This window comes from Cyprinus carpio, chromosome A19 (assembly GCF_018340385.1).
Source record: "Cyprinus carpio isolate SPL01 chromosome A19, ASM1834038v1, whole genome shotgun sequence".
Taxonomy (NCBI): Eukaryota; Metazoa; Chordata; class Actinopteri; order Cypriniformes; family Cyprinidae; genus Cyprinus; species Cyprinus carpio.
The window spans coordinates 16,505,728-16,523,884 of NC_056590.1; the positions used below are offsets into that span (position 1 = coordinate 16,505,728).

The 18,157-nt window shown below is 38.2% G+C and overlaps 1 protein-coding gene and 1 long non-coding RNA gene across 2 annotated transcripts in view; both read right to left on the reverse strand.

Annotated features, from left to right (window-relative positions):
• Positions 1–13,319, reverse strand: part of LOC122148821 — a 61,757-nt gene extending 48,438 nt beyond the window's left edge. The window contains exon 1 of the long non-coding RNA XR_006162647.1: positions 12,968–13,319. This is a non-coding gene — a long non-coding RNA (uncharacterized LOC122148821). The remainder of the gene's footprint in view (positions 1–12,967) is intronic.
• On the reverse strand, positions 2,362–4,715 carry LOC109082242 (transcription factor SOX-4-like). The gene has a single exon (XM_019097136.2). It carries the CDS (start codon positions 4,259–4,261, stop codon positions 3,185–3,187), a length of 1,077 nt encoding a protein of 358 aa, XP_018952681.2. The 5' UTR covers positions 4,262–4,715; the 3' UTR covers positions 2,362–3,184.
• Positions 13,320–18,157: the final 4,838 nt, after the last annotated feature.

The following is an 18,157-nucleotide window of genomic DNA, read 5'->3' on the forward strand; positions in this document are numbered from 1 at the left end:
AGACTGTAATTGACAGGAGACGGATGACCGTCAAACTCACTCGGAGAGGAGAGAGAGACGCAGATTGTATCTGTGTTATATTCAGATACTGTGGAAAATGAGTAATGGAACCGTGTCAGCTATTTCAGTATCGGTATCAAAATATAGATATTTATGATGACACTACCATGTAGTTTGTTTCTCCAAGCTCTGAGTCCATAAATGACGCTGAGCTCCGTCACTGTCTGATCAGCTCTTCACCTGACACCTGCTGCAGCGGCGCTATTCCAGGTTCAGATATCAGCGCTTTTATTGGTCCCTTTACGATCGGATATCTTTATTGGCTGCTGAAGTGCCTTCAAAAGTTTGAATATCAATTCAAATTGTGGGCGTACTCAGTAACGAACTGTGATTTAAAAGTAATAAAGTAGATTATTTTGCTAAATTTGTACTTTAAGTACAAGTCAAAGTACAGCTTTAAAAATATACTCAAAAAAAGTACAAGTACCCGAATAAACTACTTAATTACAGTAACGTGAGTAGTTGTAATTCGTTACCTCCACCACTGATGGATGTATGCGAATAAACTACTTAATTACAGTAACGTGGTTATTTTTTGTTAGTTACCTGTGACTCTGTTTTGATATAGGCCTGACTGTCAATCTTTTGGCCATGCATCACTTCATATGTCTCACATAGAGTGACACACAAAAGCAGAGCTGGTGCAAGTGCATGGTATTAATAAATATAGACTAGAATGTCTTTAAAGCATCAAAATCCTGATACACAAACGGTCTTATTGAGCACTCATACTTACAATATCTGATAAAAGGCATAAAACTGAGGTTGTATGCTTTCAAAAGGTATTAATATGAACACTTTAGGTACTAATATGCACTTTTAAAGTATTAATATGTACCATTTAGGGGTAAATAACGTACAAAGATGTGCATTTAGCTTTTGTACCTTATGTACTTTTTTTTCCTAAGTATACATTTTTTAGAAACAAATTAAGGTTTCTCTACTACTCCATGCTGTGCAAAGGTAAAGTTTTATGGTTAGTATTGTGGTCATTTGTTCCCCAAAGAACCCTTCAGTGAAAAAAATCTTAAAAGAGCCATTTTTTTATACGAGTGAATAACTTTTAATAATCTAAAGAATTATAATGAACCTTTTGTGGAATGGAAAGGTTCTATGGTTGTTAATGGTTCCATGGAGAACCTTTGATGATTAGAGTTTGTTAATCAGAGTGTGATATTGAATCAATAAAAAAAATTGTGAAGCCATTTTCTGTTTTAGTGTTGATTTATTTGTTTTGTTTTTGTTTTGTGGTGCTGTTCTGAACAAACATCAAAACAAAAAAAAAAATAATATTATTATTATTATAATAAAAATAAAATAAATAACAACAGCACTTGAATTACATTAAAAGAAATAAAATATGAAGAGAAAGTCTTGCAACATGATGTTCAGTTCCAGCTGATTTTATTTCCTTCTTGGAAAAAGACAAAGTTCTGTACAGAGGTCTGACAGGCAGTGACTTGACACAATTGGCTGGCTTTTGAGTTCACTACTCAAATGTTGAGATATGGTATGGCAAGACAAAACAATATTGTACACAGCATATTGCACAAAATGAAACAATAAAACATCTATATATTCCAAAAGTCATGAACAACACTCTTAAACATAGGGATGTATAAAGATATATGTTCTTGTTCCTGTCATGATATTTCATCGTCAGACATAAACAAGCAATCTTTTACTTATTTTACAGTCAATGTACATAGAAATCTTCATGTTGATCCTCTGCCTTAAACACAACTGCTCTACATAAACCTGAATTCAGAAATACAAAATGCTATTCGCCATGCCATAATATACTAAAACAATCAGCTACATTTAGCCAACAAGTAGAAAAGATTAAATATCCTTGTACAATTATGGAGTGAAGACATACTTCATTGTTCATGAATTATAGGCATTTCGACCGTATCCGTAATTCCATCCAGTGGTTCAAACCGAAACGTGTCACTATAAAATCACAAAGAAATTGGTATTCAAAAGGTACAGTATCCCCAATAAGGACGCTATAAATTGCAGCAATAGCTGCTGCAGCTACATACAACCTCACTCAGCGCGCGCATCATAGGCTAATGACGATTGGTCGTTGAAATGCAGATACTGTCTCTTTAAGAAGCCTGTGGGTTGACACTGTAAACATGTTTAGGGAGCAGATTCTGGAGACAACCCAACCCCCCTGGCTTTAAAAATCGGAAATCCAAACAGCGATATTCACCGATTGACACCCCCTCGATAGATTTTGTACAAAAATACACTCAGAAAATAATGAAACATTTCTTCTTCTTTGTTTGTTGTGGGTCATCAATTAAATAATACGAAACAAGTCTAGCCCTTCCGCGAGAAAGACGGACATGTGCATGTGAAGCCTATACACACAACAGACTGACTAGAACACAAGTGACGGAGGGAAGGAGTGGAGCAATGTTTGGTCATTATAGAAATACATCGGTATAAAAATGCCAACGCTGGAAAGTTACGAGGATGAAAAAGTAAAAGGCAGAGAGAGAAGAAGAGAAAGAGAAAAAACGCTCCTCGGATGAATTTTGGTCCTGATTTGTAGTGTAAAGAGTCGAATCATCTGAGTTGCGTCTGAATCCTGATGTCATGACGACAGGAAAGCTGGTGATTGTGTTTGTTTTTGCGTCTGATACGGCGCTGCCATTCGGTTTCAATGAATCAACACCAGTTACGCTTCTCAACAGCCTTAAATCGTAATGAAAGCATGCGATGCTGGTCTAACACACGATTCTGGTAAACAATCTCAAGTGCGAGCAGGCGAATTGCTCGCATGCTCTCCATTCAGTACCTCCATCAAAACAAGAATATGACCAGACTTATCTTGTTTAAAAACGTCCCTTTTTGAAGTCGAGGAGGGCGCACAGCGTGAACTCGCCACCGCGCAATGCCTCCCTCATCTGCGTCCAAAGCGCGCCTCCTTCCAAGCACCAAACGAGCAAGCTAAGCACTTTCATCTGCACTCTTGTCAGTGGATAATGAGAACCCACAGTATCTGATGCATGATAAACACGAGGAATCATGTCGTTGACTCATCGTCTGACTCGTCTCGGAGGATTTTGCAACCCTCCGGTCATTTTTCAATCTGTCCTTTCACTACTAGCTCTCAATAAGTGAACACTAAGTTGGATATTGTCGATTCGAGCCAGTCCCCTGATATCAGCTCGCTCACCTCTGGGGTGCAGTAGTCGGGGAACTCAAAGTGCGAGCCGGAGCCCGACTCAAAGTTGAACTCCAAATCTCTGTCTAGAGGCGCGGTGCCAAAGGTGCTGAAGCTGTCAAAGCCGGGACTGGGGTCCGCCAGCTCGTCCTCGAACTCCTCATCCGAAGAGGACGACTGCGAGGAGGAAGAGTGCGATGCAGAGGGCGTCGGAGACGGCGCGCGGGTGTACTTGAAGCGCGCGGCGGACTCCGCGTCTTCCTTTCCGCTCGCGAGCCCGTCCTCATACAGGCTCAGCGGGTCGCTGGATTCCGCCGAGCTGCTCAGAGTAGGACTGGCCGGAACGGCGACGGAAGGCGGGCTGCTATCGGAGCTGCATCCCCCGAACACATGCCCGCGCTTTGCTGGTTTCTCGGGTATCTGTTTGGCGGCGGACCTGGACTTGTAGAGAGTGTGGTGGTCTGCAGGGACGGAGTGGGAGGTCAGCTCAAGCGCCGTGGACTTTCTGTGCGTCCTGCTGAGAGTTTTCGAGCTCTTTCTGGATGCAGATTTCGCGCCGGGGCTGCCGATCACGCGCTCCCCCTTCTCCCCAGTCTTGCCGCTGGATGACTTCACCTTCTTCCGTGGTCGATATTTGTAGTCTGGATAGTCTGCCATGTGCTTGAGCCGCAGACGCTCGGCCTCGCGGATGAAGGGGATCTTGTCGCCGTCTTTCAAAAGTTTCCAGCGCTTGCCGAGTCTCTTGGAGATCTCCGCGTTGTGCATGTCCGGCGACTGTTCCATAATTTTGCGCCTCTCTATCTGCGACCAAACCATGAAGGCGTTCATTGGCCTCTTGATGTGTCCCGATGGGGTTTTGCACCAGGCGATGTCCATTTTATCCCCAGTTGAGTTTGGAGAGCCGGGAGTCGGGGAGGCGTCCATGTCTAGGTCCATCTCCCCAGAATCAGTGGAATCGCCGGGGAGCACGTCGCCGTTGTTGCTGATGCGCGTTTGCTCCACCATAGCCAAGTCTGTGCCCATGCACACTCACTACAGCAGTCTCAACTTTTAATTGCGCACGAAAATCCTACACGTGCTGCAGCTTGAAACGAGTTGAGAGCGCTAAGAATCTTTCTTCTTCACACTTGTGCGAAATATGATTTAGTCAGTGTGGAAACAAAGTTGCTGTTGCTGCTGCTGACTGACTTGGTTCAGCACGCCGTCCACAAAGGCGCATATCTCCGTCAGGAGCTCTGTCAAGTCCCGGAAATGTAGTCAAAATCAACAGTCTACCGTTCAACTGCCGGTTCGACTGAAAACGAACCCAGAGTGCGCTCTGGACGCGAAGTATCTGAAGCCGCTTAATGGAAACGGACAAGGGTCTTCAGCATAGTTTGTCGTATGACCATGCGGTAGGTTTAAGCGACTGCACTTTTTCATGCTCTGAGCTTCCTATCACCCTTCACAACTTTCAATACTTCTGCTAAACCGCCTCACAAGGATTTATCCTTTTCTGAAGGTATAAAGGAAAGAGAATCTGGCCAATCAGCTGCTGTCACTAGCCTATCCTCAGCCAAAGCCGCGCCCCGTCGCCGTTCATTGGCTGAATATAGTATCTAATAATAATCGGCGCGTGCAATGAGAAGCTTTCTGTCTGACCTCATTCCATCTACACTGCAAACTTAGTTTTAAAGGCGCATTATGTACTCCCCCTTTCCTAGATCGCACGCTGAATTTGGCAAGGGTGCCCAAGTTAGGATAAGCAATTCTAATGTTCGATTATGAGCGATAACGCGGATTAAATCCAAGGACTGTTAAATTCAGCTTCTCACAATTCAGCGTTTGCTTTGACTCGCTGGCATTAGTTAAATCATAGAGTGACTGTAAGTATTTACAGCACGAAATTGGGATATGATAATTAAGCTAAAAAAAAATAAAAAACAATCGCTCATTCATTGATATTAGACATACGCAGCGCCGCGCGTTATATACACAAAGACAGACAGCATGCGCCCACATGCCACGCGCTTCTCCATTCAAAGGCAGCATGTTCTTGTTTGTGTTGGTAGCTCGCGCTCTGGTTGTCGGGTTTTAGATTAAATTAACATTTCTTGTATAGATAGTTTTCAGCGATGTATTGTACTGTTTCTTAATTAGAACACTCTTCCAAAATGAGTATGTCTAGCTACTATAATGAAGTTGATACCAGAAAGCAGTCACACAGCAAACAGTCAAATGCAAGAGGTGAAGAAACAGCATTTGGCATCATGACTTTAAAACCGCACTCGTTTATGCCTCTAGATGGCGTAGTAGAGCCAAAATAAGGCTGAAACCATTAGTTATGCCACACAGAAGGTGTGTGCTCTGAATAACTGTTTAACTAGATAAAACCGATCTGAATATGCATTACGTAATCAAGTCATCTATCATGAACAGAAAATAACAACAAAGGGCAAGCATCTCGAGTCCATTCTCACATTATTGTGAGATGTGAAGATGAAGTGATGCATCTCCACTATCTCTGCTAAGCAGACAGTGACTTCCTAAACCCTGAATCAATATAACTGAAATCAATAGTTCAGTGACCTCATAGCTGAAGTATTCTGAATTTAAAAGAACTGTTAACCATTTACAACACCAAAAGTACACCGTGTGCATGAGATTTTCTAAGGCAGTTCTGAGGCCATATGATTTTGAATATAGTAATCAAACACCTTTGACTGTTTAAACAGGTGTGCTGGGAGAGAATGCACACTAGCTTACCTTATCGTGTCTCATCACAGGGACAGATGGCCACCTTGCTGCACTTACAATTATTTACTTTAGTGGTTACACCTCAACAGGAACACACCAGCTATAGGACACTAGAGTCAAAGGTGAGTACTTGTGCCTGCCTGAATTGACTGTAAAACCACCTTAGCATGTTTTCACTTGCTTATAATCTGGACAACCACAACAGGTGCTTTTTATCAATAGACAATTTGTTTAAGACATTTGTTTAAGCTGTCATGTTTTTTTTTTTTGTTTGTTTGTTTTTTTTCATGCACTGGTCAATTTAGCAGTTTTGGGCTACTTGACTTTTCATAACGTGTTGTTTCAACTAGGAAACTAGTTGAAAGAGAATATCCAAGATTATTTTTTTTATATATCCAAAATACTTTAAAGTGTTTATTTTATTGCACTTTATCTATTTGTGTCTGTAGATTTCAAAACCTATACGTATATGTATCATTAAAGGCCATTTTCTCAAAATGAGTTTCGAATAGTGTTACTTTACTATCACTCAGATACTATTATAGTTTTTATTAATATTTTGAATTTTTTTTTTTATATTTTCCATCTTCATTTTCGTTAAAGTTTTAGCAATTTTGTTGTGTTTGCCGTGTCATTTTTAGTAGTTAGGCCTATTTAATGTAATTATATTTTTTAAATAGTTTTAATTTCAGTTTTATGTAATTATAATAACCCTGTTTTGGAGAGTGGAAATCTCCACTTACATCCACCAAACTTCACAGTTTTATTAATATCTATATGCTGAAAGTTTTTGCAGAGGGGTTAAATTATTTGCCCAATTTTATAAATTTTATTCCTAAAAGCATTATCAAAATTAGTTGATTTTCTGGTTGTTGACAGTGTTTTCTAATTTAGAGTGAATTAAAAATATACAAAATTCCCTCAATAAAAACCTTTAAAAAGACTGTAATATATCAACAACTATAACAAATATTTTCAGACTGGCAATATTCAATGTTGAGTTTTCTGTTCTGGAAATTTATACAACTTAATGCATATTTAATGAAACATCGTCTCATTTGGCTATTTAAATATTTTTTTTTTTTTTTTTTTTTATAATTGTTAATGTAATCAATCATTTTTTTTACACTCTTCACCTGGGGTGTTGTTTTAGAGAACAAACCTACAGGATAAAATTCATGTGCAATTGTCATCAGAAAAATGAGCTTCAACAGAAGGATCAAAAATGGACAAATCCACTCATAATTACAGTATTTGATCTCATTGGCTGAAAGGAGAGGATTTAGTAATGGTCTGGCAACACGCTTAATTCACTCATTCACTCCCTACTACCACGGTGTTCAATCCAAACCCCACTCCTCAAGCTTGGCTTAGTGTTGCCATGGAAATACTGACTGTTTGCTTTCCAAACACATTCAGGCAAGAAAGTACATGATCTCGCCAGTCTTAGCCCAGCGTAGCTGAACTACACAGTCAATGAGGACATGGTAACGTCCTTATCAATCCACCAGCCGATCTCAAATGCATGCACAAACAAATATTAATGGATTTGCATAGATGTCAATCTCATGGCGTGGGTTTTAGAAGACAACCGGCAAGCAGGGTTTATGAAAATGAGCTCTTTCTGCAGTTGCCAGGAAAATGAATTGGGGCACGGAACAGTGCAGACAGTGTGTACACTGAGGTCAGATGGTAGTTGGAGCCGTTATGACAAGGCATGGAGGAACGTGCCTCTGAGTTATTCATTACATTCTTTCTGTCCCATCATTGCTGCCTTCCTCATTACCAGGCTAATTTATCCAGCCTTTCTGTGCCACTGGCGTCACACAATGGAGCCTTTGTGTGTGCAAACACGTGTGTGTGAGATGGCTGAGCTGTTGTTCAACTGAAATGCAACTGTGGTCCAACCTGACCCCAGCAGGTATTCCTTTTAGCCATCTATAATGCTTTAAATTCTCACTGTATTCCTCGAAACTTGTGCAAAGAGGTCATCCAAATGTGTTTCTCTTTCTTTAGTGGGAACTTGTTTGTAGTGAGGTCACCCAGATAACTTGCACCGAACAGCCAAAACGGTTAGAGCCAATTGTCCAGCTCAGCAGATTATTTCCCCCGCAGCAGAACACAGAGGTAAGGACACGAGTTCAGGAGTGAATGGCAGATCGCTTATCTTTCACACCACTTTACTTCCGCATTGCTGCAATAAATCAGGAACGGCACCCAAAGCCACGCCTCCTTTTTCAGGTTTCACATGTTTCTACCGTTTGCCATTGCAAGAGCTTCCAAGAACAGTAACGTTTATCTCGATAACATCACTTCATCAGCAAAACATATTATCAAAAGTGGTTTCATGTTAATTTTGAGCCGATATATTTGCTCGATAGGAAAACGGAACAGTATTTGTTGGAAAGATTCCAGTCGTGATATAATCATGTTCATTTGTTTAAAGTTTTACCAACCGTTGGACTATAAACTGAAGTGATGCTAATTAAAGACCAACCGACATGACACCAGTATCACTGTTCATCAGAGACATGTTTATTTCAGATCATTTATTTTCAGCTACATGTTATTTATTAAGTGGGTGAATCGTGAAACCTGTCAAGAGTTATAATTCTCTCTAAAAACAAAAGAAAAATAAATAAGAAATGAAAGGAAAGCAGCACAGCCTATTAGGGCCATTAAGATTTTTTATTTTTTTTTGCATTGTTCTATCAAGATTAATTTTCATGAAAATTAAACACTCCCCCCACAAGTGTAATGTCAGAAGCAAAATCCATTTCTTCTTATTATAATGTGTATATATATATATATATATATATATATATATATATATATATATATACATTAATTAGAATCAAAGTGGTTGCTAGTGAAATATATTTTTAGTCGTTAATTTTTATCAAAGTGGTTGCTAGTGAAATCTATGCTTTTTTTTTGCTCCATTTACTTTTGTCTCCAGCAGCTTAAACTTGATCTCTTATTTAGTAAACACTGGAGGTTTTACTCAAGGTTATGAATAGAGCTTGTGTCTTTTCTTTCTTTCTTTCTTTTAACAGAACTGTTAGGAATTATGTTTCTTTTAATATTTCAGCGTGTATGGGGTTGTAAACATCAAACTCAACAGCACCTTCAGAGAATGATTTTTCTCAACTAAATAGCAAACCAAATGTTTTGTTGCTGTTCTGGAGGCAACAAAAAGTGTTTTAATGAACAGAGTGCTTTCACTCGTAGAAAGGTCTTGTTTATGTTCTGCAAGCAACCTTGAGCAGTAGATTTCTCTGGGTTATTGTGAGTGGCCTTTAAATAACAGGAAAGGGAAATACTGTTGTGGACAGCAAAGCGTGTGAAGAAAGAATGGCTAAATGTATTCAGTTATGAAGAGTGAATGGCCAGTCTGCATTGAAACTTTTGCTCAAGGTTTGTACCAAACGTGGAGTATGTTTTGAGTGTATAGCCTTGTATAGCCTTGTACTTCAAAGGAGGTTTTGTCCAGCCAGGTTGTGGCTTAGCCAACACCTGACTCTTGGTGTGTGTGTGTGTGTGTGATTGCTGGCAGGCTCAAGTCCATTTTCCTGTCTGTTGGAGTTGAAGAGGACGCATCAACTGACTGAACAGGTGCTGTATCATACACCCGACACACACACACACATACAATACATGAAACCCAGACACACTGACCTAAATGAATAAAAAATATTCAGCATATGTTAATATAAATCCATACCAAAAATAATTTAGTTTTTCGGAATTAAGAGAGCTTCAAAAGAGTAGATGATTAAAAATGAAAATGCTGTCATCATTTATTCACCCTTTTCGGTCTGACTTACTTTCACACATGGAACACAAAAGAGGACATTTGAAAGAATGTGCAGGCCCCTCTTCTCCATGCAATTACAGTGAATGGAGACTGGAGCTTTCAAGCTTCAAAAAGGATGTGAAGGCACCATAAATTATCATAAAAGTAGTTCAAATGTTAAATGACTGTGATAAATCCAAAGTCTTCTGAAATCATACAATAGCTATTAGGGTGAAAAAGACCAAAATTTAAGTTGCTATTCAATTAAATTGTTGACATATACCTGACTTCTGAATACATGAAACAAGTAACAATGATGGATGACTCATTCTTGTTCATCTGAACTTTTTGCAATGAATCAGTTGATTTACATCACAAAAATGCAAGATTTGTTCACAAATGAAACTGACCTAATTCTAAAGTCAGTGATCCTTTTGCAGCAGTTGACAGTAATATCAGTGAATAACAACTTATATCTCTGACTGTTCCTCAAACAAAGCTATCATATGACTTCAGAGGTCTTACATAATAGCACGTGTTGTATGGTTCACTTGTATGATGCTTTTGTGTCCCCTTAAAGCTTATAGCCTCCAGTACCCATTCATTTCATTGAAAAGAATTAACAAGGCTTTAAAAAGATTCTCATATATATATATATATATATATATATATATATAAAGATTCATATATATATATATATATATATATATATATATATATATATATATATATATACTTGCAGATAATATACCATCAATAAAAGCCACTTAAGCGCACTTAAATAGAATTATAGACTGTTAAGTACACATTTCAAATGTAATTTTTAAAATATCAAATTATTTTTTTTATTTTAATGTACATTCTATATAATATTCTTATAAAGTCTTATTTTTGGTATAATATTTTCGTTGTGCTTTAAAGAAATGCCGTTATTTTGATGTTTTGCGTACAAACTAAAGCCCAAGTAAAATAATTGGTAATTTTAACTGTAGTGTTTTGTTCGATATTATATTTAAATTTAATATACATTAAATGTACCAAATTGCAACTTGATCATTATAAATGTGTAATTAGGCTACACATATATTTAAATATATAACATACAAGTTTTAATAGAAATGACTTTTAAGTAAATTTTACTTTACCAAAAATGCTTTTAAATTTGGCATTACACTTTAACCATTTTCAAACAGTTGATGAGCTCCATTGACTTTCATAGTAGCAAAATAAATACACAAAAATACTATGGAAGTCAATAGTGCCCGTCAAATGTTTGGATACTTTTGTGTTCAACAGAAGAAAGAAACTCATACAGGTTTGGAACAAGTGGAGGGTGAGTAAATGATGACAGAATGTTCATTCTGGAAGTGAACTACTTCTTTAAGTGGTTTAAAGTCACACTAAAGTTCGGCCAATTACATTTGATGTAAATGTAAACTAGAATACATTTCCATTTAATGTATGAAAACATTACGTTCAGTTTGCGCTTAAAGTATATTATTCCCCTAAGTACTCCTTTTTTTTTAATGTATGATTTAAATGTATACTTTTTCCACAAGGGAGATATTTCATCTTAGGTGAACTGTTCCTTTAATAACAGAAAGACAGAGTGAGAGTGCTGAAAGAAGGAGAAAGAGAGAAGTGTTTCTCTTGGACACCAAACAATTATTGTTTTCACAATTGCAGTCAGCATGGCATCAGTGTTGGAGATAGAGAAAACAGATCACTCCAGCAGATTATCATGTGCTTACTTAATGGCTGTCTTTCCAGTGTCTCTCCCTTAACTCTCTCAACCATATGGATTTGAGGACAATGACATATTATGTTTATGCTAATTACAACAGCCATGTCCAGACAAAGGACTGCAAAGATGTACCTGTACCATAACAAAGAGACTGTGAATGCCATGGCACAAAAATGAAAAGCCAGATGAGGGAAGGTTGGGCATGTAAGTGTGTTAATGTGTCTGACTGTGTTTGTTCCATCAGAGGAGAATGATGGAGACCATTTTCATACCGGAAACGGGAAACTTAGAAGCCATCCTCATTTCATGCATGCGCTTCACAGGGAAAAGAGAGACAGAAATAAAGAGCGGCAACAAGGAAGTTTGGAAGGGAGACAGAGCGGCAAGTCAGATAGCAAAAAGTGGAGGAAAAAATAGAACATAAGTTAAGATGTGTGAAGGGCAAACAAAATGCATTGCTGCTTGTTCTTGTTCTCATACAGTCTCCTGTTTATTAATCAATAGTACTGCTGTTACTCCCCAGTGGAGAGAAGTATAATGGTATATGTATATAAAAAGTATATATGTTAAGTCAGGGTTTTCAGGGGACATGCCACTCCAAAGACTTCCCAGCATCCTTTCTGCTTAGCAAATGATGATGCATCATTCTGCTGACACAAGTCAGCTGATTGCTGTGTCACGGCAATGGTTTTAGGCGAGTGGCAGTACTCCGGCTACAGACGTAGAGTCTTTTTTTCCTCCCAGACGCACTGCGGCACAGCCAGACGACTAGAGTGGAGGCACAGGAGCTCACAGCTGCAGTCTACTGGCTTGTTTCGGGGAGGCAGAGGAGCCGAGCACTTCCTCTCGAAATACTGTCGCTCTTCTCCTTTTTGCTGTTGAAGGGTAATTTTCATCGTGGAAGAGCATTCAAGGGTAGTTTTGATCGTGGAAGAGAATTCAAAATGTGAGTAAAGCAAATTGGAGTTGACGTTGTTTTCATTTATGGACAGGGAATTTTGGTTGGTAGTGATTTGTTGGTGGAAATTTTTTTGGGGGCTGCTGATGGCGTCGCCTACAAGCACCGGACCAGGTTCCCAGGCTGAGAAGTTGCTGATAAAAGCTTGGATTCTAGTGCGTCACCTGTCCGTCCCATCGTAAACTCGTCCCACCCGAGACGTTCAGTCAGCTGCCCGTCTGCATTCCCATTCGCAGCGACTGGCCAAAGTGGCCACTCCACTCCAAGGTTAAGGTGGCTTTTGGTCCCAGACTTAGTCCTTGTCCAAAGGGCAGGGCAGAGCCGAACAGAAACAGCAACGCGGCAGCTAGCCGAGCTCAACCAGACAGACGCGGTGACCTAAATCAGCCCCAGTCATGTCTGGACGCAGCCAGAGCGAAGCAGACGGAGAGGAAGACAGAGCGAGAGAGAGAGGGAAACAGCGACCCACACATACTGACTCAAACATATACTCACACTACGGTAGGTTTAGACGACTGCAATTAGCCCGTGATGAAATGTAGTTTGTTTCCCATCCGTTTGCGTTCAGTTCTTGCTGATGCTGTGCTTAGTTGAGATTAGCTTGTCTGTGGCTGTGCTTGTATCTTTGTGCCATAGGGATGGAGAGAAATGAAGGAGGCTGTAAGGGGAGGGGGAGACAGAGTTGTCTCTCTCTCCCTCTCTCGCTCTTTTATTGCCACCGCTTTATTTTGTTCCATTTGCTGGTGTTTAAATTCAATGTATATCTGCGCTGATCTCCACCATTGCTGCACATCGAAACGTAGAGTCGTTGTCCCCCTCACCTCCCCTGTTTGCACTTTTGGGTCCAGGTAAGACATTCACTTAATCGTCTTTCGACAGCCAAATATGCGAACCCCTTAGTCTGAGTGCGTGAGGGTGGGCGTTTTTTTGCGTTGCGTTTATTTGTTTTTGGTGAATCCAATGCGCATTAAAAACCCAAGATCGAGAACAAGATCACATCCCCCTCCTCCCAAGCGCAGACTCCTTGGGAATATTCTGAATTTACAGTTGGTTGATTGTGCAGGCATTGCACATTCCTCTCAAACTGAAAGAGCTAATAAAATCGCTCAGGAATGGGATCGGTTAGTAGTTTAATCACAGTATGTTGAAAATGATCAAGGCTTATTAGAGTTAAACAAAGGTAGGCACGTCTTCTAAGTGTGTTAGTGAGTTCAAGTGAAAGTGTATAATGTATGCTGTTATTTATTTGCTTCTGGCAACAAATATTACATTACATACACCGACGCCTTGATCATTTTCTTGGCACAAATCATCCCACGCTCAGCAGGAACACAATGCTGCTCACAGGGGAAAACAATCTAGCCATAAGCGGAGACTGATATCTCGAACATGTCCACTCATATTCCTTCAGCTAGCAAATCACTTATTAGTCACCGCTTGGAAAAGTACAACTTCGCAGTTTCAGTCTCATCCACCTGCACTTAGAGCCACAGGAAGAGCTCTCACACGCAGATGTAATTGATGAGAACTCAAATGTACCTTAAGGTATTTCTCAGTTAAGAATCTCTCGGGTAAAAGTTACAGGTGTCATATTACATTTCAGTGCTGTGAGATCTGTAATCTTATGCGATGCTCTTTCAGTGTCAAATACAGTCGTGTGCGCAGCATGGCGCCAGAACAACATTGTCAGATGGTGTAGACTAACTCAAGTTATGTTTTATATGACAGAACACTTAATATAATATATAACAATTATTTATTATATAGAAATTGTTTTAATAATAATTAAAATAATTCTATTCTATTCTATTCTATTCTATTCTATTATATTATATTATATTAATGATTATTTATTATGTAGAATTTGTTTTAATATTAATATGAGTAAAGAGACAACTGACTCTTTGCTAAGCTCCTCCCATATATTCACTGTGCTCTGATCTCTCAGTTTTCCAGCCACCGGCAAACATTGAAGGAGAAGCTACTGTATCATATTAAATGAATTACCTCAGAAATGATTAAATAACATCTGTATCAAAAGCGCATTTTTATCTATGAGACCTAATGATACATAATTGCCTACATTGTTTCCAAAATGTCAAGAAATGCACCCAAAACATGAAATTGGGGAACCAAAAGGAGAGGTTGTAATTTGGAATGAGGGTTAACAGATATTGTGTAACCATTACAATTATTTTACATTCCATTTAAAACTATTCAAATACACAGTACTTCCTTAGATTTACATTACACTCTTAGAAGTAAGGGTTCTTTATTGCCATCTGTTTTTCCATGAAGAAACTTTAACATTCATAGAACCAAAAAAAAAAAAAAAAAAAAAAAAAAAAAAGGTTTTTTTAAAGTGGAAAAATGTTCTTCATGCTAAGTTTTTTTTTTTTTTTTTTTTTTTTTTTTTTTTTTTAAGAACAGTTTACTTTGTGGGAACACAAAGTGGTTCTTCTATGGTTCTTCCTAAGGGGAAAAAGAGCAACTGTTCAAATTAGCGTGAGAGTACAATCCCTTAAAAGAGGCAACAGGACTGGAATCTACTGACAGTGCGCACATTAAGGAACACAGACAGCCAGATCATTTCCATAATGACCAACATAATCTACCAAGAGGAGCACAAATAAGCATCTGGTTTAAGATTTTTTTAGGTGGTAAATAATGGCACAATTAGGCAAAGTAAATTGACTACCGCAGACCTTAGTAAATCATGTTGCATGATTCATTTAAATAATCTCCTCCCATAAGTTTTGCGTCTGAAAGGGACACTGTGTCCACAGCTTTTCATCGCTGGTCTTTCACTGTGTGTCTTAGTAAATCCTGACAATAGCTTTTTTGCATCAAAAGAGGGTTTGCATGCCTTTGTGTCAGTGGTGGGGGTCCATGTTGCCAATTGAAGCCTAAAGTAAGTAAAGTTGGTGGCTATAGCATTTCTGTCACTGCGATCAACACCAGTCATTTGTGGTGGATGAGTTTAGGTTTCCTTCTCTTGGTTATTTAATATGAATAATATATTTTTAGGCTAATTAATGCAGTTTCTCTCTGAACCAACTTTCACACAGGATTCATTGGCATCTCATCAGTTACACCGTTATGGACTGTGCCAAGCATCCAGTCTTTTTCCACAACATCAGATTGACAGTATTAGCAACATCAGCACTGTTTCCTTTATTGATCCTTAAGTGCTTGCATCATAGACTCTTAAGTACTTAGTCATAATATACTTTCATACAATGTAGCATTTAATGCAAGTATATTATGTCATATCAGGATTACATGCATTCAATCTGTTGCTTTTCTTTGTTTTTCATAGCAGAAAGTGGGTCATGCATCTCAGCTCATGCCAGACCCCACTCATCTCCATATGTTCCCTCAATGCACTCAAGACTTTCATTTGCCAGCTCTTCCATCCTCATACAACAGTTATGATATCCCTTTTGGCTTAACACAGTGCATTTGAGCATCGGCTTTGATGCTTGGTTATTTTCTGAAGCCTTTTTGTTCTGAACTGCCTTCAATAATTCTTAAATGACTTCAAATGACTGAGCCAGCAACCCATCCACACGCACACCCTGCCGCAGCAAACAGCACACATCTGAATGCACTTGAGGTCCTTAGGACTGAGAACTTACAGGCAAACAAGCTGTAAATAGCTCTACCACTTATCCATAGGTTTCCAGAAGGATTCCTTATGTTGTGGATTTTTTTCGAAACCAAAAACCAAGAAGAAACAAACACTTTTCAAACACTTTTAGAGGTTGTTGAGTTCCCTTAGTCTGTATACACACTTAATTCACTCAGTGTTCTCGGTTAGAGCTTAAAATAAATGTTTTAACTGAAATTTAGTCAATTTCTGTGGATTCCTCTATATATACATCCTTATTATTGTGGTGTTCAATAGCCTGCAGTTGCCATTAACATGTCACTGATAATGTTCTCTAACCGACAGCAGACTGCTCTGCTCCATTTGTGGGTCAGTGACACACGAACTGCGAAATCACTGAGGACACACTGTTGAATTACAGCCCTAAAGATCACATGTAATCACACGCTGCCATCAAAACTGGGAACAAATATTTTCAAATGCAATGTAGCGCAAAAACACACATTTGCTAAATTGTTTGAGGCTGACAATTTCAGCATGCAACTGATTTGCATTTTTCATATCTAAAAACACAGGGCGTTGTTTATATCAATGCATGTTTCCGTGCTGTTCCAATCAGTTCAGTGTCTTTTGAATGCATAAATAAGCAGGAGTATTGCACTGACTAGCTTTGTTATTGTCTTCATTACACACTCACAAGTAAGCAAATGTGTAGAATGCACTTCAGGGCACTTTTCATGGCTTCATTATGGCTGTGTAATATTCAGCCGAGCTCGTGTCCATTTTTAAAGCTGGCATGGGGTGTGCTGTGCCTCGGTGTTTTGCTGCGGTCACTGGGCTTGTTATTTCCCCTGAGCTTTTCCTTTTATAACCACCTGAAGCTACCTCACCTCAATATCTGAATCAAAATTGAATTACACAGATACACAGACTGTTTTTATTAAAAATCATGACTCGTAACACTGTTGGAAATCTAGTTCAGATATTTACTGTAGTCATTATGCATGCTAATTACACGGTTCTCTCGAATGCTTAATTCTCATTGGACAATCATGAAATTCGGCAGTCAAATGTTTTTGCATAATGGCCCCATAACTATACTTTTGCACAGCTGTGCTACTTCCATGTCTCCTGTAGCATTTTGTGCTCATATATTAAAATAATTTACTTAACACAATATTTAATGTTTGTTTGTTTATTTATTTATTTTAAGTAGCTATGTAATAAGCAGGATAATGTTAAGCAAATGAAAAAACAAACAAACCCCTTCAGGATAACCTCAGGATAGAACCCCTCCACATTAAGGGTTTATAATGATCCGCTAAATGTACATTATTATTTACCAGTATTCATTTAATTTATGTACTATTTATGTACTATATGTTGAATTTGCTTTTATTTTTATGTTTTCAGTTTTCATTTAAGTTTAGGTTGTAGTAATTTTGTTGCCTGCTTTTATGTCAAATATATATATATATATATATATATATATATATATATATATATATATATATATATATATATATATATATATATATATATATATATATAATATTTATATAAAAATATTATTTTTTTAAATTATTATTATTATTATTATTATTATTCTGTTTTTGGAATTTTAGTTAGTTGCCAAAGCAACATTTATAGTTTTTCCATCTAAGATCTATATTTTACTATACTGTATTTCAGCTTCATTGCATTTATTTATTTTTTTAATAGTTTTAGTTTTAGTTAACAATGAAAGCACTGTCCTGCACATCAAAAGCAGAATCAATCAATCAATCAATCAATCAATCAATCAATCAATCAATCCAGTTTTACCATATTTTGGTAAAAAAAAAAAACTATTCAAATACACATTACTTCCTTAGATTTCTTTCTGGGTTCCAGTATGTCTCAGAAGGCTAAAAAGAGGCAACTACTGATTAAACAAAAAAAGAAAAAAGAAAAAGAAAAAGAGAAGAGAAGCTACGTTTGACAGCAATTACAGCTGATAACAAATGATAACCTTCACTTTGTATTTGAGCACTGATGGCCATTTTGGGGTTTATTTTGGTTTATAATGACCTGCT